Source organism: Drechmeria coniospora, chromosome 03 (genome assembly GCF_001625195.1).
Source record: "Drechmeria coniospora strain ARSEF 6962 chromosome 03, whole genome shotgun sequence".
NCBI classification, from domain to species: Eukaryota; Fungi; Ascomycota; class Sordariomycetes; order Hypocreales; family Ophiocordycipitaceae; genus Drechmeria; species Drechmeria coniospora.
Genome location: NC_054391.1, coordinates 408663 through 428442, shown reverse-complemented (window position 1 = coordinate 428442; position 19780 = coordinate 408663). Strand labels below are relative to the sequence as shown.

Sequence of the window (19780 nt, the reverse complement as noted above, 5' to 3'; positions counted from 1 at the left end):
GCCCCGTTCGCTAGTTGCTTCTCGCACCATTCTTCGACTCTCGCAGCTCATCCATCTTGGCGACTCGCTTCTTGAACTCGACGTACTGGCATTTTTCGTAGCTGTGTCTCTCGTCCTGCACGCGTAACCGGCCGGGCCAACGATCAGCACACCAACGCAGGGACGGATGACGGTAAAACGCAGAGGGCTTGGGGGGGTCGAGGACGGTCAAACGCAAAGGGCATGGGGGGACGTACGCCGCACTTCCAGGGCGCATACCACGTCTCTCTCCGGCACTGGTTGAGAGGGATGAGGAGGTGGGCGCAGCTATCGCGGTACGCCAGCGGGAGACGAGCCTCACGCATCTCCTCGCGGGTCGCCTCTGCAGACCACGGTCAGCGACGCTCTTCTCCCGCCTCGTTCGTGCGCTCGTCTTGGGTGCCATTTCATCAAAGATACGTACGCCGTGGCTCCTCGGAAGCTGTGTCGGAGGCCATTTTGCTGTTCAGTCGGCCTCGAGGATCGCTGATCAATTGCTAGAGGTTGCTTTCTTTCTCTCGCTCGTGACGAGTTCCAAGCTCGAGGACGGATTGTGTCGAGTTGGAAGCCTGAGTTTTCAGGCTTGAAAATCAGACCCTCCAACCCCACATCTCCCCCAATCGTGGCCAAGATTGGGCCGCCGCTACTATTGTAGCATCTACTTAAGTAAGTATATGTACTAAGTGGGCTCTGTAAGTACACAGTACTGCAGCACTTATGTAAGTACATGTACTTACTTTACAGCACAGGTACTTCCAAGTAAGTACTGCAAAAGTATGGACTCACCTACCCTACACATCATGTCGTCTCCAATCTTCTGTCTGCCATACGCCATCTCAACTTCGCAATCGACGGCTTCAAGTGTCAGCTCGAGCGGGCAAGATGCGAGGGAAAGACTTCGGTGCCGCTGCAGCAGATCACGTGATGCGTTCGCCGTGCCGCCACAGCAAAAGGCTCTGGCCTGTTCCGTGTGCCTGTCGTGCATGCATGCTTGTGGTGTATTATATCCTCATGCTCCTCGCCATGTGGAAATGCCGCATGGACAGCATCGCTCACTCCATCTCCGAGCTCTTCTGGACGGAGGGATCCGCTTTCGTCTCCTCGGTCTCCTTGACGGCCTCGCCCTCCGTCTCGGCCCCCTCGGGTGCGAAGCGGGTCATGCTGAACTCGGGGGCTCGTCGGCGTTCGATCCTCCAACCGCTCTTCTTCTCCCGCCGCATCTGCGCGGTGCGGGCTTCTTCCTTGATCAACTTCTTCTCGCTCGCCTCGTCCAGCATGGTGCCCTCGAGGCTCAGGTAGCTCGTCTCGCCGCTCGTGCCGGCGTCAAAGTTGCGTATCCGGAAGCGTATCTTTCCCTTGACCTTGTCGCCGGCGCCGTCGGTCCAGAAGCCGGTGCTGTGGATCTGGCGCGCGACGCCGTGGTCGTCCGAGGTCATGACCGACGCCGTCTCCTCGAAGCCCCGCGCGTCGGCGGACTCGTTGGAGACCCATCTCCAGGAGGGAGGGAGGCGGCGAGCCTCGACGGAGGCGTTGAACTTTCCGTAGCAGACGACGCCGACGTGCCCCTCCGTCTGCAGGTTGATGCTGCCCTCCATCCAGGCTCCGCGGCTGGGGACGAAGAGCTCGACGTCGGCGGTGATCCAGCCGAAGCCGACGGCAAACTCGTTGAGCGACCTCACCGTCGTCGGCATGTCGTCGTCCGTCGCGGCGCCGTCGCGTCCGGGGTTCGGGCCGATGGCCACGTTCTTGTAGCTCAGCAGGACGCCGCGAAGGGACGGCACATATTTGTTCTGGAGGTGCTGGAGGTGCTGGTACTGGCAGTGCGTGACGGGCTGCGCCCAGCCTTGGGGGTATAGAGGCTCGTAGAGGGACACGGTTTGGGAGAAGAAGGGAAACTGGGGGTTCGCCGGCATGTCGGGCGGCTGATGGACGTGTGATGAACTGGTCGAGGACGTCGGCTGGTCAATGTCCATGGCGTCGGCGTCGGCGTCGGCGTCGGCGTCTCCCTGCGTCGCCGGCACAGCCTCATCCTCGCCCTCGACCTTGCCGTGCTTTGCGGACTTTTTCTTTCGCTTTTTGTGCTTGTCCGTGACATGGTCGTCGTCGTCGTCGGTCTTTATCGGCGTTGCCACCGAACCGTCCAGCGTGGACTTTTTCTTGCTCTTCTTTGCCGCCTTGAGCTCGTCATTGTCGACAGCTTCGGCAGCTTCCTCGCCCTGCTTGCTCCTCTTCTCCTTCTTCTTCTTCTTCTCCTTCTTCGTCAGTCCTTCCGATGGCTCGGCATCGAATCCCACGGCTTCTCCGGCGGCCGCCTTGGACTTTTTGTGCTTCCGCTCCTCGGCATCGACCGACGCGTCCTCCTCGCGCTCGCGTTTCCGCTCCGCCTTGGAGGACTTGTCCTTTTTATGTTTCTTTTCGGGCCTCGCCGCTGCGGGCTCGGGCGACTTGGCTGCGGGCATCGTGCGACGGTTGGGGCTGCCGCCGCTGCTGAGGACGCTGGCTGGGAGGAAGCCGAATGGGAAAAGTTTTTGGCCGCAGCGACAGTCGCTTATCGATAGGATGGTTGTACGCGGCCGGCGATGCAGGTGGGGGTGAGCGTTGGCCCCCCAGTACACCGTCATGTACTGTACCTGTAGGGGGTGTACTGTACTTGACGCACGCAAGTACTTACTTGTAATATGCGCTACGTGCACTGCACAAGTAATTAGGTATTACTTGGTAGCGAACTCTCCGTACGGAATACAGACACCTACTTACTTACTTGAAATGACACCTCTTGTACGCCTACAGGGATTGTTACCGAGTACAACCGGCCTTGCTGAGTACTGCTCTTGTAATAGCAGCTTTTGTGCAGTATGAATATTCCAGCCGTCCTCGTACAAGTTGGTACTCCGTATCACTCCATACGAAGTACTTACTGTACTAACATGTAGCTACAAGTAATCGGTCCCCGTTCAGGGTACATGTACACCCACTTACAGGTACACCTACTCGATGTACTGTTCACGTACAGTACATGCAGAATAACAAAGTACTGTTAGCACAACTACAGTGGTGTAAGTATGCGTGAAACTGGAGATGCAATTACTTTGCTGGTATTATTACCCTGCCCGATGACGACGACAGATGGAGATGCCTCCTCTGCCCATCAACACAGTCAAGAAACCAATGTCTGGCTCATGCTCTGCCAAGTATCCCACGCAGGAACAAATTCCACCGCCCGGGCTTGTACTCGGAAGCCCGCAGAACGAGCAGTTGCACGCACAGCAGCCTACCCTATAGCCACCGGTGGCTCCCTTCACTGACTCGGTGGTTTGCCATTTTGACCTTGCGTCCCCAGTAACAGACAGGATACCATCTGCGCGTGCCGACCCTCCATGCTCGACGGGCGCCATTGCAAACACGACGGCCTCGGATCGGGGCATGAGAACAACAGCAAAACATTGACCGCGCGCGTCTCGTTACAAGCACAGCGTGGCCTCGGATGAAAATCTTGTCATGAACCTCCTTCCCTGGAGCGGGATTGCCGCGTAATGGAGGAAAGCTGACGCATCGTGGTTCAACGCAAGTACAGGTACATGGCACCGCACGTCGACCTCGACGAATTACCAACGTCGACCACCCGTCGGCCCTCACGGCGCGTTTGGCCGAAGTAGCAGTACATGCGTAGACGGCATGTGCTGCGCACGTGTACTGTATACATCGGCGTACGGATGCAGGTACGGAGTGCCTAATAATATTCCCAGTATTTCGGAGTACGGAGTACTTGCAACTACTCACAACTACTTGCAACCACGGAGTACTTGCACCTACAGAGTACGGAGTACGGTGTGCATCCAGTACACCTACAAGTATTTCTTTTACTTGTACAGAGTACTCTGTACATGGGGGTTCCTTTCCTTTGTTGGGGTCAGATCGCTCGACTCCCCCCCCCCCCTCTCCTTTTCCTTTCCCTTTTCAACACTCGACGAGCCTCAAAGATCAGACGACAGCAAACTCAGACTTCGGTTGGCCCGATCCAGACACGGCCAAAGTTAAAATGCACAGGCACAAGGAAGGCCTCTGCTCTATTTCATGCATGGCCCTTGCGCCATGGTCCGTGTCGTCATCGTGGCCGCCGTGAGGCATTTCCTCCTGTTTGGGGTCCAGGTGGCGGCTAACGAGGGCGGCGCATAAGCAACAGCTTCGAAGATGCGGCCAAGGGACACCCGGCACATTTGGCGGCCAAGTCACATCGCCCCCTCCCATAGCTGCTTGGCGACCTCTCTCCACGATGCCCCTGCGAGTGCTACGGGGATGGCAAGGCTTGCCGATGCGTCGCTCGTCCAATCTTTTCGTGAACCGGACCCTGGCCTTCATCCCACGTCGACGCCATCCCGGTACGATCCCATCCCGGTACGATCCCATCCCGGTACGATGCCATCCCGGTACGATGCCATCCGGCGGGCCACCTCGCACCGTTTAAAGGCTGTCAGGTCATCGTGCCTGGGGCTATGCCAGCCTGGGAATGGCGCTCCCCTGAACGGCCCCGGGCCAGGCTGGGCGTCAGGTAGGCCGGCACGCGGACCACACCAGTCTCGGCGATGCTGAAGGCGTACCGGCCGTTGCCATTCGTCGGCGTCGACGACCTAGCACGAGGTCCCTTGTGTTGACCGGACGGCTGGAACAGTGGCATGGGGTCGCACTCGTCCACGGCTGACTGCCAGGCCCCGAGTTCCGTCGCTCGACGACCGAGACCCCTGAATCGTGTCGACGAATGAGGCTGGGACGTGGACGGCAACGCAATCATGGCGACGAGCGCAGGCGAGAACATGGCTCTGCTCGCCGCTCCGCCGCTTGATTGGCCCCCCGGCCAAGGAGGAGCGAGGCGTGCATGGAGGCCAGGCGTGCATGGAGGCCCATGGCAGCATGTGAACAGTTCACCATGGACGGGTATAAGTAGGAGCCCTCCTCGCCCATGTCGACGCTTCTCCGTCCCCGGTTCGGCACCCACAGACGACGGCTTCTTCAAGCACCACTCTCCTTTTGGGAATTTCTCCTCGTTGCTCTCTTTGACAGAGACAAGCGCCATTCATTCATTCGACTCCATTCCCACCATAGACACCACTCCATTCTCTTCGTCGTCGCCCGGCATTCATTCTACAAGCATTCGACACATTCGCTCCGCCGACTCCCACAAGCACGCTCGTCACCGCCAGCATGTTCTTCGCCACCCGCGCAGCCGTCGCCGCCTCGGCCGCCGTCGCCGCCTCGGCCCTCTGCACCCCCCTCCGACCGGAGCTGGGCATCAGCGTGACGCCCCACGAGCAGTACTCGTCGTCGATCGGCGCCCTCGGATGCAAGCTCGACACCAACCGAGTGGCCTACTGGCCGGAGCCCGTCGACTGCGACAACATCTGCGTCAAGGTGACGCACGGGGACCGCAGCCTGCACCTGCTCAAGGTCGACCAGTCGACCGGCGCCCACGACATCTCGTACGACGCCTGGAACACGCTCGTCTTTGGCGAGGGCGCCGAGAGCAAGCCGCACACGGGCGGCGGCGTCGCCATGACGTACCGGACGGTGCCGGCCGACGAGTGCAAGCACCTCTTCGCCGGCGGCAAGCTGTCGCTCTCGGCCGCCAACAGCATGAACTACGTCGCCCTCTGCCAGAGCCAGCCCGACAGCTGGGTGGCCAAGAACCTTGCGCTGGTCAACATTTTGGATCCCCAGTGCAAGTACGGCCACGACGAGGTGTGCACGCTCGACATGCAGACGAGCAACCAGGCCAAGTGCCCGCACCAGCTCGGGGCCGCCGACCCCCTCAACAGCAGCGTCGTCAACCTGCAGTACGGCACGGGGAAGCAGGTCCCGTCCTAGGAGCACCGGCCGACCGGATACCGAGCAGGCCTGGGTACGGGGGCAGCCATGGATTGGCATGGCAGTTTTTCTCTTCTTCTTCACCGTCACATATAGAGTTTGTCGTGATGAATAGACCAGCTGATCTGGCGAAATGATGGCTCGCGCGGGCCGCAAGATGACGGGCAGAAGTGGCACTGCGTGCATGAGCATGTACAGCACGCCGGAGCATGCTCGTAGTTGTACGGAGGACACGCGCTCGTGCTCCAAGCAGTCGAGTTGCCGTCATGGTGCCCATCACCAAGCATGACGATGAAGGAGTAGGTGCTTACTTGGGTGTGTGTAGGAACGGAGTGCCGTAGCCTGTAGGTGCGGCGGAGTGCTGTTGCCTGTAGGTGCGGAGTGCTGTAGACTGTAGGAACGGAGTGCTGTAGGCTGAGGTACGGAGTGCTGTAGGCTGAGGTATGGAGTTCTGTAGCCTGTACGGAGTAGGGACTGTAAGTATACAGTAAATAATATATAGTAACTACTATAATTACTCCGTACCGTACAGGTATTTCTGTGAGAATAGGGGCCCCCCCTTTCATTACTGTAGCCTGTAGGTACTGTAAGTATGCATTAATTATACAGCAGTTACTATAATTACTGTACAGGTATTTCTGTGGGAAAAGGGACCCCCCCTTTCATTACTATAGCCTGTAGGTACTGCAAGTACGCAGTAATTGTACAGTAATTACTGTAATTACTGTACAGGTATTTCTGTGGAAAAAGTGACCCCCCCTTTCATTACTGTAGCCTGTAGGTACTGCAAGTACGCAGTAGTCATGCAGTAATTACTATAATTACTGTACAGGTATTTCTGGGAGAAAAGGGACCCCCCCATTTATTACAGTAGCCTGTAGGTACGGTGAGTATACAGTTAATACTATAATTACTGTACAGGTATTTCTGTGAGAATAGGGAACCCCCCTTTCACCCCCCCCCCCCCCCGCCACCGTAGCCTGTATACAGTAATTATACAGTAATTATACAGTAATTCCTATAATCACTGTACAGGTACTCTATATTTCTATGAGAATAGGGAACCCCCCTTTCATCCCCTACAAGTGCAGTAAGCATACAGTTATTACTATACTGTAATTACTGTACAGGTACCCTGTATTTCTATGAGAATAGGGAACCCCCTATTGTCCCACCCCCACCCCCACCACCCCGCTGTTCGCCGAGGCTCCATGACTAATGGGTCACGTCGAACCAACGGCATTTCATTCTGGCCTCGTCCGAATCCCACTTCCGATTCACCTCGGATCAAGCACATGCTTGCCTCCCACGACGCTCCGACTTCCACGGCGCCTCTCGCTTCATGCTTCCGTGCCTCCACGCATGCGTGCCGCCTTGAGTAGCCACCTGTCCGTCCGAGGCGTCGCCGCACCCGCACAGGTCCCGGCGAAACGCACGACGCCGCCGGCTCACGATGCCGTCGTCGGACCACCAGCTGCCGTCCTTTTACTCCCCCCGAACCGACTCCCACCGGCATCATGACGGCGACGAGCCCGTGGACGAGCTCTCCCTCTCCCTCCCCCGCTCCCCCCCCCGAAAGCCCGAGGCTCCGGCGGACGATGACACGACGCGGCCGATGATGCCCCCTCCCTCCCTCCTCTCGCCGGCCTTTACGCCCCCGCAGACGCCCGGTACGCAGACGCCGGCTCCGACGACGACCGGCCCGCGAGGCGTCCTTGTCGACAGCTCCATCCCCTCGGGCGGCTGCGGCAGCAGGAAGCCGCGGCTGCTCGAGACGCTGCCCGAGGTCCAGTGCATCGTCCGCGCCCGCATACCGACCGTCGCCGGCGCCGAGATGTTCCTCCACCTCTACTCGAACAACGTCGACAGCAAGGAGCACCTCGCCATCGTCTTCGGCAAGCACATCCGGAGCCGGAGCCTCGACGCGCCCCGCGAGGGCGAGACGGAGATGGACCGCATGGTCAGGGGCGCCTACACCGGCCGGCTCTACCCCGGACGGACGACGAGCGGGGTCGAGGCTTCGGAGCCGGCGACACCCTCGCCCTCGCCGTCGGCGGGCCAGCCGCCCCTCGTCCGCATCCACTCCGAGTGCTACACGGGCGAGACGGCCTGGTCGGCGCGCTGCGACTGCGGCGAGCAGCTCGACGAGGCCGCCCGCCTCATGGGCCTGGCCGGCAACGCCGCCGGCGGCATCATCGTCTACCTGCGCCAGGAGGGCCGGGGCATCGGCCTCGGCGAGAAGCTCAAGGCCTACAACCTGCAGGACCTCGGCTCCGACACGGTCGAGGCGAACCTGCTGCTGCGCCACCCGGCCGACGCGCGGAGCTACGGCCTCGCGACGGCCATGCTGCTCGACCTCGGCCAGCGGGACGTCCGGCTGCTGACCAACAACCCGGAGAAGATTCGGGCCGTCGAGGGGCCCAACCGGGAGGTTGTCGTCAAGGAGCGCGTCGCCATGGTTCCGCTCTCCTGGAAGGGCGAGGGCGGCTTCCGGAGTCGCGAGGTGGAGGGATATCTCAAGACGAAGGTATGTTGTTGCCGCCATGGGGCATCCGTCCATGATCCATGGTCTATGGTCCATGGTCCATGGTCCATGGTCCATCTTCCATCCGTCCATCCGCTCACGCGCCGCGTCCTAGATTGAAAAGATGGGCCACATGCTGGAGGCTGCCGGGCCGTAGACGAGTCACGGGACCGACCGCTCCCGACGCATCCGATGGAGTTTGGGCTGCCTGCTTGGCTGGGAAGCTTTCATGGACACATTCGAGGCGTTTCACCACGCCGAGCATTTTTTGCATACTGCTAGGTACGGGTATCACGGAGCAGCTGCCGGTGCCTTGTTCACACGGGGTACTACGACCACTACTGGTACTGCTACCTATTACCCTTGCTGTCGCTGCTGCTGCTGCTGCTGCATTTACACCCACATACCCCCTGCAACCATGAGTTGCGGGCGTTTGCTTTTGGTCACTCACTGGAGCTTGTACTTGTATCTACTACCTACCCATGAGAGTCATGTCGTGCTTCAGCCAGCTTACATGAATATTCCGTGCCCATGCTGAGCAAGCGTTATGCGACAGTCTCCCTTTCGAGAGAAACCCCCTTTCTTGGCCGCTGCTGTGGTGACTGCGGCGGAGGGTGGACTGGGAGAACGGCGATGGAACATGGCCAGCGGTGATGCGGCACGCTGCCAGGCAATAGGGCCACTGGAAATTCCTACTCATAGTGCGGCGACACCCAGAGGCCGCCTACAAACTCGGCACCAACAGTGCTGTAATTGTTGCACGTACCTAGAATGAACATGTACTGTACAGTATTTTCTACTACATGTACTGTACTGTATTTGCTACTACTTGTACGGAGTACTGTACAGTATTTGCTACTACATGTACTGTACTGTATTTGCTACGACATGTACTGTACTGTATTTGCTACTACACGTGCTGTACAGTATTTGCTACTACATGTAGTGCACTGTATTTGCTACTACTTGTGCTATAATAGCAGTGTTTGCTACTACAAGTACTGCACTGTATTTGCTACTACTTGTGATATAATTACAGTATTTGCTACTTCACGTACTGCACAGTATTTGCTACTACATGTACTGTACTGCATTTGCTACTACATGTGCTGTAAGTACAGTATTTGCTATTACCTGTGCTGTACTGTATTTGCTACAACATGTACTGTACAATATTTGCTACTACATGTACTGCACAGTATTTGCTACATGTAATTACTGCACAGTATTTGCTACTACATGTACTGTGCTTGTAGGTAGTAATACTTGGCCATAATTCTTTGTCGCTCCGCTTGCCCACACATTACTGTGCATTACTTGTACTAGCGGTACGGTACTCCGTATGCTTCTTCACATCCCGCACTTTAATCTCGTGTCGACGATCAAACCGTTCACGTCCTTTTCTTCTGCCTCTTCCACTTCATCCAACACCCCCCTCCCCCCTCTTCTTCCGCAAATCCCGACTCGTTTGCCCCCCCGATTTTTGCATTCGCCCAGAAGCATGAGTCCAAAGTAACGACGGGCCGCCACCATGTCGCACGAGGTCCTTCGCCTCCACGTCGTCGTCCAGCGTCTCGGCGTGCCCGACACCTGCTTCGTCTGGCCCTGCCCTCTGGCCGGCAAGCCCATCATCTCCCAGCTGCTTGCCCAGATAAACGACGTCGTGCCCCTCGAGAGCGGCGAGTGGGGCCTCGAAGACTACGTCGTCGAACTCGTCAGCGCCCACGACGGGACCTTTGAGTGCCTTCACTTCCAGCCGGTGCATCAGGTTCTCAAGGACGAGGACACCGTCATGTGCGCCCCCCCCTCCCCCCCTTTGGCGGCCGACCTTGGCGTCTCGTCTCGTCTCTAGTGCTGACCGTGGACTGCCGACAGCATCCGATCGTTGCTGGGCGACGACCTCAAACGCAGACGGCTGAGCGGGCGCCATCAGATATCCTCGGACGGCAAGCATCTGGTGGACGGTCTGGCCTTTGGCAGGCCATGGCTCCGGACGCCGCGCGATCGACCCGCCGTCGATCTCCCGCCGCGAAAACGACTGCGTACCGCGTTGGGCCACCGTGCCGACGCGGACGATGACGTCGACGGCGATGAGCAGCGGATGCCCCAACTGCTTCTGGAGGCTCCGACGGACGATGATGGTAATTACCGGAGCATTCCCTCGCCCTTCGCTTGACGGCTTGTCCATGCATGTCTGACGCCGACACGAATGCTAGATGAATCCTTTGCCGACGAAGAAGTAAACGACGACGACGACGAAGAAGAAGACTACGTGGGTGGGGACGACGAGGCCATCGACGAGGAACTCGAGTTGCTACGGCAGGACAACGCCATCGTCGGCCACGAGCACCCCACCTGGGCTCTGGATGAAGGCCCGTCCAAGGAGGACTCGAGTGCCCCTTCAGGTTCCGCCTCCTCGGATGACGAAATGCCCGACAAGCGCGTGGGCGATTCCGCAGGCGTCGATTCCGTCTGCACAAGCCTGCTTCGCGACAGCTGCGAGCTGGACGCTCTCATCGCCGCATTTCCCTCGACGCCCGTTTCCGGCATTGCCACGGAGTTCCTGCTGCAGTCCAAAAATGTCATCAACACGTATCAGTCGCTAAAGCGATCGAACAAGCCCGCGTTGGGACTGGACAAGATCTTGGAGATGCTCTTCAGCCCGTCTCTGCACCCTCCGCCGGCTCCGAGGCAAGAAGCTGCGTCGGCGGGAAAAGACCGTCCGCTCATTCAGGTGGTCGAGAGCACCGAAGCAACGACCAGCTCGGGCAGCAAAACTGGTGCCGACTCGGATGGCTCCGACAAATTTCACGACTTTGACGAGAGCAAAGGGGACGACGACGGCGACGGTGACGACAGCTCCGACGACAGCTCCGACGACTCGGAAGAAAGCGACGACAGCTCCAGTGACGACTCGGAGGCCTCCGAAGACAGCCAGGGGGGTGGTTCTGGTAGCAGCCGGGAGGACGGCGCGAATGGTGACGGCCTCTGTGGGAGCAAAGACGACCGAGGCACGAGCAGCAGCGACGACGGTGGCGACGACGGGGGCGACGACAGCAGCGACGCCGAGGGCGGAAACGGAGTGCCGCTCGGCCAGAGGCAGCAGCGAGGCGCCCTTCGCATGGCGACGGAAGCGCCCAATGCCCCGGCCGAGTCATCGCCGTACACTGGTCTCAGCAGCACGCAGAAGCGGAACGCGCGTCGTCGACGGCTCAAGCACTGGGCCAAGCAGCAAGGCTCCGGATGCGAGACGCCGGACTCGTTGGCGTCGGAACGGTCGCTTCAAGAGCGCAAGGAGCAGCTCTTGCGGACTCTGGCTCAGGGAGCGGATGCGGCAGAGGAGACGCAGGAGGACCGGCAGGTGGCGACGGGGGATGCCGCCGAGGCAGAGACCGAAGTGGCGGCCGAGGCGGTGCCGGAGCAGCGGCGTTCTCGCATGGACGTGGGAGCCGGTCGGAGACTGCTCTTCGGCGCGCTCGGACTCCGGGCGCCGAGGACGAAGACGGACGAGGACAGGATCAAGGAGCATCTCATGAAGGATGTCCGGCCGCTCAACAACGTCAGGCTCGACGAGGAGGCGACGGAGGCGACGGAGACGTCGGGCAACGACGCGGACATGGACGAGTGGCGAGACAAGGTTGTCTACGGCGCCGTCGAGTGCTGCCAGGACGGCATCGTCCTCAGCGAGCCTCCCTTTCCATTCCAGCAGCGGTGGGATCCGCAGCAGCAGGGCAGGAGGGCGGGCAGGGGCAAGCGGAAGCGCAGCTCGCAAGCGTTTGACGAAGAATTCTACGACGACGACTCGGCCATCCTCGTCGAGGATGGCGAGCAGCAGGGCCCCGGCAAGCGACGGCAGTCGGCCCCGAGCCCCTTTGGCGGCGAGCGCGAGCCCGACGAGGACGAGACGCCCGCCCTGCCGGCCGACCTGAGCGTGCTCGCCGCGCTCGAGGCGGGGGCGGCCAAGGAGGGCATGGTGATTACGTGGAAGCAGATGACGCTGTCCAAGGCGACGAATTGGCAGCCGGAGCTCACGCAGAAGACGGGCACGGTGCTCTCGGGAGGCGACGACGACGCGCTCCAGGTGCTCCTGGCCGCGCGCGACCGCGACGTGCGGGAGAGGCTGTACGACGAGGAGACGGGTCGACGCGTGTACGGCAAGTTTGAGGTGCCCGACTCGGACGGCGAGGGCGAGGACGACGGTCACAGGGTCGTGGCCTGGGCCGAGCTGGGCGACGCGAGGGTCGTGCGGGAGGCACCGGCGGCGGCCGGTGGGTGAGCGGCCGGGCGACGAGCGGGCATCGTGGCCATGGGTGGTGACGGTGCCAAGGGGAGAGACGGTGAGGAAGCCAGCCGCGTGACGAGACGGTGAGGGAGCCAGCCGCGCGTGTGGGTTGGAGTGTGCTCTAGCACTAACACCGCAGACTCACTGCAGAGTCCTAGATACTTGTAATTACGCCGGCACCAGACGCACCGCAGAGTACCAGGTACTTGTGCATGCAGCACCGGCGATTGAGGTTGCGTACAGCATCAACCAAGGCATAAGCCCAACCATGACCAAGTAATACTAGGTAGGTACTGCACTGTACAGCGAGGTACCTCGCAGGCATACCATGGGAGTGCTTGTACTGTACAGTTATTCATTCATACAGTACATGTCACTCACCAACAACGTACAACTCAAGCGAGAGAGGCGAGGCTGTTGGGCCCCGGCTGCAGGTACTCGTACAGTGCGCCGTATGGGGTGCAAGTCGAAAGAGTACTCTGTACGATTGTGCGCCGGTATGAGAACAGCACCGTCCATACCGAGTACAGCACTGTAAATACCGAGCACGGCACTGTCAATACTGAGTACAGCACTGTAAATACCGAGCACAGCACTGTCCATACCGAGTGCAGCACCGTCCATAATGCCGGGTACAGCACGATCAATACTGGGTACAGCACTGTCCATAATGCCGAATACAGCACCGTCCATAATACCGGGTACAGCACCGTCAATACTGGGTACAGCACCATCAATACTGGGCACAGCACCGTCAATACCGAGTACAGCACCGTCAATGCCGGGTATAGCACCGTCAAAACCGAGTACAGCACTGTCCGCACGGGTACGGCACAGACAATACGGTGCAGCGCTGTCCATGCCCAGTACCAAGTGCCAGGTGCTCTACTCCGCACTGTACATGCACTTGGGCGTCACGGTACCTCACCACCACCGCCGCCGCACCTACCCTGCAGCCTCCGGACCAGCCAAGGTCCCCGCCTGGAGGGCCTGGAATCCGTTGGCTTGCGTGGCTGCGGTGATTTTTGCCTTTGCTTGGCTACTGCGTGAACAAGGGTTTCGTCCATGGAGGGCTGGTCGGTCGGCTGGTAGGTTTGTTGGTTCCCTGCCGACGGAGGAAAGTTGTTTGATGGCACGGCTGGGCGGTTGGGAGAAGATGCGCAGAGGTACAAATAAATACTCACTCGTCGTACAAGGAACACGTGCATTTCAGTACGTGTGCAAGTACAGCTACCATCATTTATTCAAAGGGCGATCATTGCACAAGTAGTCTGTACTCTTGTCGTCGCCACGAGTCTGCAATTGCACGGCTTGTGGACGAGATCGCACAAGTACAAGTACTTGATTACATCCTGTACCTATCCTGCAATGTTGTACATGTACTCGCAGCAAGTGCACGAACGAGTGCGCGTGACGTGCATGAGGGGTTTGTTCCCGGTGGCTGGTGGTGGGTTCCTGGCTGCCCCTGGAAAAGGTACCGTATACACGCAAGCAGGGGTGGGTGCGGGTGCATGCGAGGGTACTCTGTACTTGCCACGGCACCTAAGAACATGCATGTACAGGTGGTGCACTGTACAGCACAGTAGTGCACTGTAAGCACAGCACAGTACACCACAGTACTGCACTGCAAGTACGCCACAGCAATGTACTGTACACCACAGTACTAGGTACCTAGTAGTGCACTGTACGAGTGCCTGCAGGTGCACCCCAGTACTTGCTAGGTACTTGCCTCCTCACCACTCACCTACTCACCACGGCGGCGGTGAGAGTCAAATCCGACAACGTCCTCTTCCCAGCATGGGGGATGTCGATGCTGCTCGGCCAGCTGCGCAGACACGCCCATGCCCGCCCCCATCCCCCCTCTCCGGTCCCGGGCGACATCGACGACACGATCCGCTGCGTCGCCCTGCCCGTGAGCAGATGCAGCCGTCGTCGGTCGGGCAGTCGATCCGCTTCTGCCGCTCGCCACTCCTCCCCATCCTGCTTCGCCTTCCTCGTCCACCTCGTCCACTTCTTCTTCCTCGCACCTCTCTCGTGCTGCTGCCACGGTCGAGCGAGAGCTGCTTCATCGCCACGGCCAAGCGGGACCTTGTCCTTGCACCGTCGGGCCCGCCGCCTTTGTTCCCGAGCGGCACCTTGACCGCACAACCACCCCGCCCGCACGGCATCTCGAGCAGCATCACCGACCGTTCAGCACGCCTATCCCCAAGACGACGCGCAGGACGCTTTGTTCCTTGACCGCCGTCCACGCCACCCGGCGAGCTCACGACGTACAAGTACGAGGAAGCACGGTCTCGAGCCGGCCGGGACGTTGGCAAGTCTCCCATGCGGCTCTCTCACGAAGCCCACGGTGCCCCACGCCATCGACGTTGTTGCCACGAAGACACCATGGCCGGATGCTCGCTCCCATCACGTGCCCTCGCTCCCCTCCTCCTCCTCCTGTTGCTGCTGCTTCACTCGAGCCCATCGACAGGCAAACGGCTCGACACCGACGCCCGCACCCCGATCAAGGCGAGGAACGAAGCACCAGCGCTCCGCAGCGACCCCGACAGCAGCAAGAGCAACGCCGGCATCAACAGCAACAGCAACAGCGACAGCAACAGCAACGCCGGCACCGACGTCAACATGAACGGAAACATGCTGATACCGCCATACACACCCATCGTCACGCCGTCCCCCGACCAGAGCGCGATACTGGCCGCGTACAGCTTCCGCCAGGAGACGTACTACGAATGCCGTACCCGCGATGGCGCCGAGCACTGCGGTTGGCACATCCCCCTCGTCAAGGCCGAGGCCGGCGGGCCGGGGCTGGGTACCGTGGCGAGCACGGGCGCCGTCGTTGCCGCCGTCCTGTGCCTCGCCGCCGTCTTTGCCGTCGCCATGATGTGAGACGGGCAGGCGACGGTCGTCGTCTACGCGGCATGTCACGTTGCTCGCCTGCAGCTGCGGCACCGTGCATTCATCTCGACACCTCGGCGGCGGAGAGGCATTCGCTCGATAGCACGTTGCCGCCGTCCTGTGCCTCGCCGCCGTCGGCCGTCGCCATGATGTGAGACGGGCGGGCGATGGGAGTCGTCTACGCGGCAGGTCACGTTGCTCGCCTGCAGCTGCAACAACGTGCCATGTCTTCGCCGTCGCCATGATGTGAGACGGGCAGGCGACGGTCGTCGTCTACGCCGCATTTCACGATGTTCGCCTGCAGCGGCGGCACCCTGAACCCATCTCGACACCTCGGCGGCCGCGAGGCATTCGTTCGATAGCACGTTGCCGCCGTCCTGTGCCTCGCCGCCGTCTTCGCCGTCGCCATAATGTGAGACGGGCGGGCGACGGTCGTCGTCTACGGCATGTCACGTTGCGTTGCTTGCCTGCAGCCGCGGCACCGTGCATCCATCTCGACACCTCGGCGGCCGCGAGGTATTCGTTCGATAGCAGAGGCAATGCGGTGCCGCTCAAGACATGCGCCTGCACGTTCCCCCACCTTGCTGCCACATGTCATCTTGATCGCTTCACCGCCGCACGTCGTTGCTCCCCGACGGCGACCCCATCGAGCCGTCACGAGCGCTCCGGCAACGTCGTAGACCGACAGGCAAAACTTGGACCCAAACACCCTTGATTCATGCTAGTAGTGCAAGGTGACCGTCGTGCTCGGAAGCCTCCCTCGTTTTCTAGGTAGCCTCGCCGGCCCGTCGACAACCCATCCCAGATGTCGAAAAAATAGGCCGCACTCGCCGGCCCGCGGAGCGCCCAACAGCAATGCCAAAGCTCCAAACCGACGCCGAAACGTACACGCGCATTTATTTCTCCTTCTTCGCCTTGGCACCCTTGACCTTGGCCGTGCCCCGCAGCGTCTTTTGACGGTTCTTGCGCTGCTTGCCTGCGGGGGGAGGTTAGCGTGTGCGGGCGACGTCGGGTCGGGGCCGCGGGGGACCTACGCTGCTGTCTGCTCGCGCGCTCGGCCTTGGTGGCCATGCCGACGCGGATCAGGCGGTAGGCCGGCTCAAACTTCTTCATGGCCTCGGGCGAGTCGTAGATGAGGCCGAAGCCCGTCGTCTTGCCGCCACCAAAGTGCGTCCGCAGTCCGAAAACCTGCACCTGGCTCTTCTGGGCCTTGTACATGCCGCCGAGCTTCTCGCGGAGCTCCTCCTTGGAGATGTTGGCACGGTTGGGGTGCAGGATGTCACTGGGAACCGTCAGCCAGTCGTTCTCCGCGCCTCGGTGCCACCACGTTTCGTCGTCGCTGCCGTCGTCGTCGTCGGTGTCGTCGGTGTCGTCGGCCTCGCTCGTCCCAAGCTTCATCATGCTGTCCAGCGGCAAGGGCCTGGGCCGTCGTTGCTGAGCAGGCCGCCCCCCCATCGAGCTGCGCTTTCTCGCATCTTCCCTTCCTCGTCGGCCTCTTCACCACGGACAAAGTCGGCGGGGACGACCGAGGACGGACGGGTGCGATGGTGGTGGTTGGTGACGACGACGACGACGACGACGACAAAACGACAAGGCCGTATTCGCAAAGAGGGCGCGGGCACTCACACGACCATCTGCTTCCGGCCCAGGAGAGGGTTGCGGATGAACTTGCGAGTTCGCAGGGTAACGGGGGTGTCGTTGTCCGCCATGGTTGCTGCTTTCGTTGTTGTCGGGAGGGAGACCGGTTGGCGATGCAGGCACAAATCGACGGCGGATGGATTCGACGGGGAGGGAGCGAAAATTCCGACCGCCCCGTGTCGCTTAACTGGGTCCAACCCTAAGAAATGTGCGAGAAAATTCTGGGTGGGGCGGCCCTGGCCGGCTTCTGTGCAAGCACCGAGGGGTCCACGTTTCCCACCAGCGACGGAACCTCTTCCTCGTGGCGACGGGTGGGTCAGATCCATATCACGTGCCTCGACACACTGCCCGCTGGCCTGGGGGAGGGGAGGTCCAGCAGCAGGCGATGTCATGGACCATGGATCCAGCCGGCAGCTCCTTGATTAAACACCGATTGATGGGCATGATTTGTTGAGCATGGCGTCGTGGCAGTACGCCGTCGACCGCTTCTGCTGCCAGTATCTGCAGCTGGAGCAGGACCTCGATTTTCCCTCGGCCGATTGCCTTCCACTGGACGTCGTGCAGGACGCCATCTTCAGACGCTTGTTCGCCCTCGGAGCCGTTCGCCATGGCCCGCCCGTCCGCTACCAGGTCCGGACGCTCAAGGAGCTGGTGTCGCGCATCACGGCCTCGATAGACGACTGGGACGAGCACGTGAGTCTCGCGGCCCACGGCTGCCGCTCAGTCGGCCGGCTCCAGGTCGGCCGTGACCTCCCCGACGTCTGACTCTCCGATGGCAGGCCGTGTCCGATAATCTCATGTCGGCCCTCTCGGGTCTGCTCTCGACGCCGCTGCCCGCCGAGGCGGCGTCGGCGCGGCAGAGATGCTACGTGACCTACCGCCTGTCCGCGCTGGCCCGGGACCCCGACGAGGTCGGTGGCGGGTCGGCCGAGGTGCCCGACGTGACGCTGCTCGAGAGCCGCTCGCTCATCTCGGCCGGCGGGACGACGGGGCTGCGCACCTGGGAGGCGGCCCTTCATCTCGGCCAGTACCTCTGCGCGAACGCGGCCATCGTCTCGGGGAAGCGGGTGCTCGAGCTCGGAGCCGGCACCGGATACCTCTCCATCCTGTGCGCCAAGCACCTCTCCTGCGCCTCGGCCGTCGCCTCGGACGGCTCCGACGACGTCGTCGACCACCTCGCCGACAACCTGCTCCTCAACGGCCTCCGAGACGCCTCTCGCGTGCGGCCGACGACGCTCAAGTGGGGACAGGCCCTCGTCGGCGTCGACGAGCGTCCGGGGAACGGCGGGGGGCCCGTCGACGTCGTTCTCGGCGCCGACATCACGTACGATCAGAGCGTCCTGCCGGCCCTCGTCGCCACCCTGCTGGGCCTTTTCGAGCTCTACCCCCTCGTCGAGGTGTACATTTCGGCCACGCAGCGGAACGAGGAGACGTTTGAGGCGTTCCTAGACGCGAGCCGGCGGAAGGGCCTCGTGGTCGAGGACATTGAGTTCCCGATGCCGACCCGGCAACGGCAGCAGGCTCCGTTCTACAGCGGCCGAGTGCCCATCCGCCTGTGCGGCGTGTCCAAGGCTGGGCGCCAACCGTGACGAAGACGGGTTCGACGGACCACACACGGACGCGGACACGGCGGGTTTGTCGGTGAGGTCATACCTGTCGTCATGCCGCCACGCTGTTACCTTTGTCACAGGGAGGAGGGGAGCACGTAAATACGCCATCACCGATCGCGCCTTGGCCTTGCACACCACGCCAGCGTGACATGTCAAGGACCCGGTGGTTGTTGTCCTGCCGACTACCGACGGGCGCTGGCGAGCAAGAGGGCTCGCAAAGTCAGAGCGGCCAGCGACCGCCTTGACCGATCAGCTGGCCACGGGCGACAACCGGCCGGCGACGTGGCGGTTTTAGCAACACAGGTGGCTTGGCGATGGGGTGAGGGACAGCTGGGCGTGCCCAAGTGGTATGAAGTCATGGTCCGATGTCGCTCGCCCTCTTGGACGTCGGATTGCCAGCGAGCAAACCGGAGCCGAAGATGGATGACGGGAGGGCGAGCGGCAGGAGTGAGCATCTGATGGCCAGCTGTTGGCCGCCCAGCTGCCGGCAGACGGATATTCGTCGACAACACTCGTCCATGGACGGCGATGCACCGTGGAGCACTCCGTACTGCACTGCACGTATGCTTGCTGCATCCTCGTACGTGTCCGTTTCAGTTGAATCCTGGCAGGGAGAAAGGACGGGGGGAATGGTGAGGATGCCAGCCAGCCAGTTTGAGCCGGCCGGGGCCAAGATGGGCAGAGTTGTCGTCGGTCTGAAACGTCAGCTTGGTAGAGTTTGGTCCGGTGGTGATCTGGCCTGTCACGCGCCATGGTTGTTGGCAGCACGGACGCTTACGTGTCGGGCGTAGTCGTGGTACCAGCACCGGAAATCACAGTACGCCGTGCCGAGCCGTTGCCTTTTGCCTCAGGCCGTGATAATTAGCGAGTGCTCAGCAACGCTTGGGATTGGGGCGCGTACCGTACTCGTACTGTGTTGCCGTACAGGCCAAGCAAGCAAGTAGTACTCTC

The 19780-nt window shown here is 60.8% G+C and overlaps 10 protein-coding genes across 10 annotated transcripts; 5 read left to right on the top strand and 5 right to left on the bottom strand.

Moving 5' to 3' along the window:
- Nucleotides 1–10: 10 nt before the first annotated feature.
- Nucleotides 11–476, bottom strand: DCS_05999 (uncharacterized protein; the record flags this gene model as incomplete). Its single annotated transcript, XM_040803293.1, has 3 exons — nucleotides 11–187; nucleotides 237–361; nucleotides 443–476. The coding sequence occupies 3 exons, from the start codon at nucleotides 474–476 to the stop codon at nucleotides 11–13; spliced, it is 336 nt and encodes a 111-aa protein (XP_040653397.1).
- A 594-nt stretch (nucleotides 477–1070) lies between these two features.
- DCS_05998 (DNA-dependent RNA polymerase I subunit A43) lies at nucleotides 1071–2477 on the bottom strand (the record flags this gene model as incomplete). The annotated part of the gene is made up of 1 exon (XM_040803292.1): nucleotides 1071–2477. One exon carries the CDS (start codon nucleotides 2475–2477, stop codon nucleotides 1071–1073), a length of 1407 nt encoding a protein of 468 aa, XP_040653396.1.
- Nucleotides 2478–4489: 2012 nt separating this feature from the next.
- Nucleotides 4490–4807, bottom strand: DCS_05997 (uncharacterized protein; the record flags this gene model as incomplete). Its single annotated transcript, XM_040803291.1, has 1 exon — nucleotides 4490–4807. One exon carries the CDS (start codon nucleotides 4805–4807, stop codon nucleotides 4490–4492), a length of 318 nt encoding a protein of 105 aa, XP_040653395.1.
- A 410-nt stretch (nucleotides 4808–5217) lies between these two features.
- On the top strand, nucleotides 5218–5877 carry DCS_05996 (uncharacterized protein; the record flags this gene model as incomplete). The annotated part of the gene is made up of 1 exon (XM_040803290.1): nucleotides 5218–5877. The coding sequence occupies one exon, from the start codon at nucleotides 5218–5220 to the stop codon at nucleotides 5875–5877; it is 660 nt and encodes a 219-aa protein (XP_040653394.1).
- A 1453-nt stretch (nucleotides 5878–7330) lies between these two features.
- DCS_05995 (GTP cyclohydrolase-2) lies at nucleotides 7331–8558 on the top strand (the record flags this gene model as incomplete). Its single annotated transcript, XM_040803289.1, has 2 exons — nucleotides 7331–8404; nucleotides 8517–8558. 2 exons carry the CDS (start codon nucleotides 7331–7333, stop codon nucleotides 8556–8558), a joined length of 1116 nt encoding a protein of 371 aa, XP_040653393.1.
- A 1374-nt stretch (nucleotides 8559–9932) lies between these two features.
- DCS_05994 (uncharacterized protein) lies at nucleotides 9933–12677 on the top strand (the record flags this gene model as incomplete). The annotated part of the gene is made up of 3 exons (XM_040803288.1): nucleotides 9933–10195; nucleotides 10277–10542; nucleotides 10618–12677. 3 exons carry the CDS (start codon nucleotides 9933–9935, stop codon nucleotides 12675–12677), a joined length of 2589 nt encoding a protein of 862 aa, XP_040653392.1.
- A 357-nt stretch (nucleotides 12678–13034) lies between these two features.
- On the bottom strand, nucleotides 13035–13544 carry DCS_05993 (uncharacterized protein; the record flags this gene model as incomplete). The annotated part of the gene is made up of 1 exon (XM_040803287.1): nucleotides 13035–13544. The coding sequence occupies one exon, from the start codon at nucleotides 13542–13544 to the stop codon at nucleotides 13035–13037; it is 510 nt and encodes a 169-aa protein (XP_040653391.1).
- Nucleotides 13545–15071: 1527 nt separating this feature from the next.
- Nucleotides 15072–15572, top strand: DCS_05992 (uncharacterized protein; the record flags this gene model as incomplete). The annotated part of the gene is made up of 1 exon (XM_040803286.1): nucleotides 15072–15572. The coding sequence occupies one exon, from the start codon at nucleotides 15072–15074 to the stop codon at nucleotides 15570–15572; it is 501 nt and encodes a 166-aa protein (XP_040653390.1).
- A 905-nt stretch (nucleotides 15573–16477) lies between these two features.
- Nucleotides 16478–17290, bottom strand: DCS_05991 (Ribosomal protein S24e; the record flags this gene model as incomplete). Its single annotated transcript, XM_040803285.1, has 3 exons — nucleotides 16478–16557; nucleotides 16616–17001; nucleotides 17208–17290. 3 exons carry the CDS (start codon nucleotides 17288–17290, stop codon nucleotides 16478–16480), a joined length of 549 nt encoding a protein of 182 aa, XP_040653389.1.
- A 385-nt stretch (nucleotides 17291–17675) lies between these two features.
- Nucleotides 17676–18808, top strand: DCS_05990 (uncharacterized protein; the record flags this gene model as incomplete). Its single annotated transcript, XM_040803284.1, has 2 exons — nucleotides 17676–17912; nucleotides 17999–18808. 2 exons carry the CDS (start codon nucleotides 17676–17678, stop codon nucleotides 18806–18808), a joined length of 1047 nt encoding a protein of 348 aa, XP_040653388.1.
- Between the last annotated feature and the right edge of the window lie 972 nt (nucleotides 18809–19780).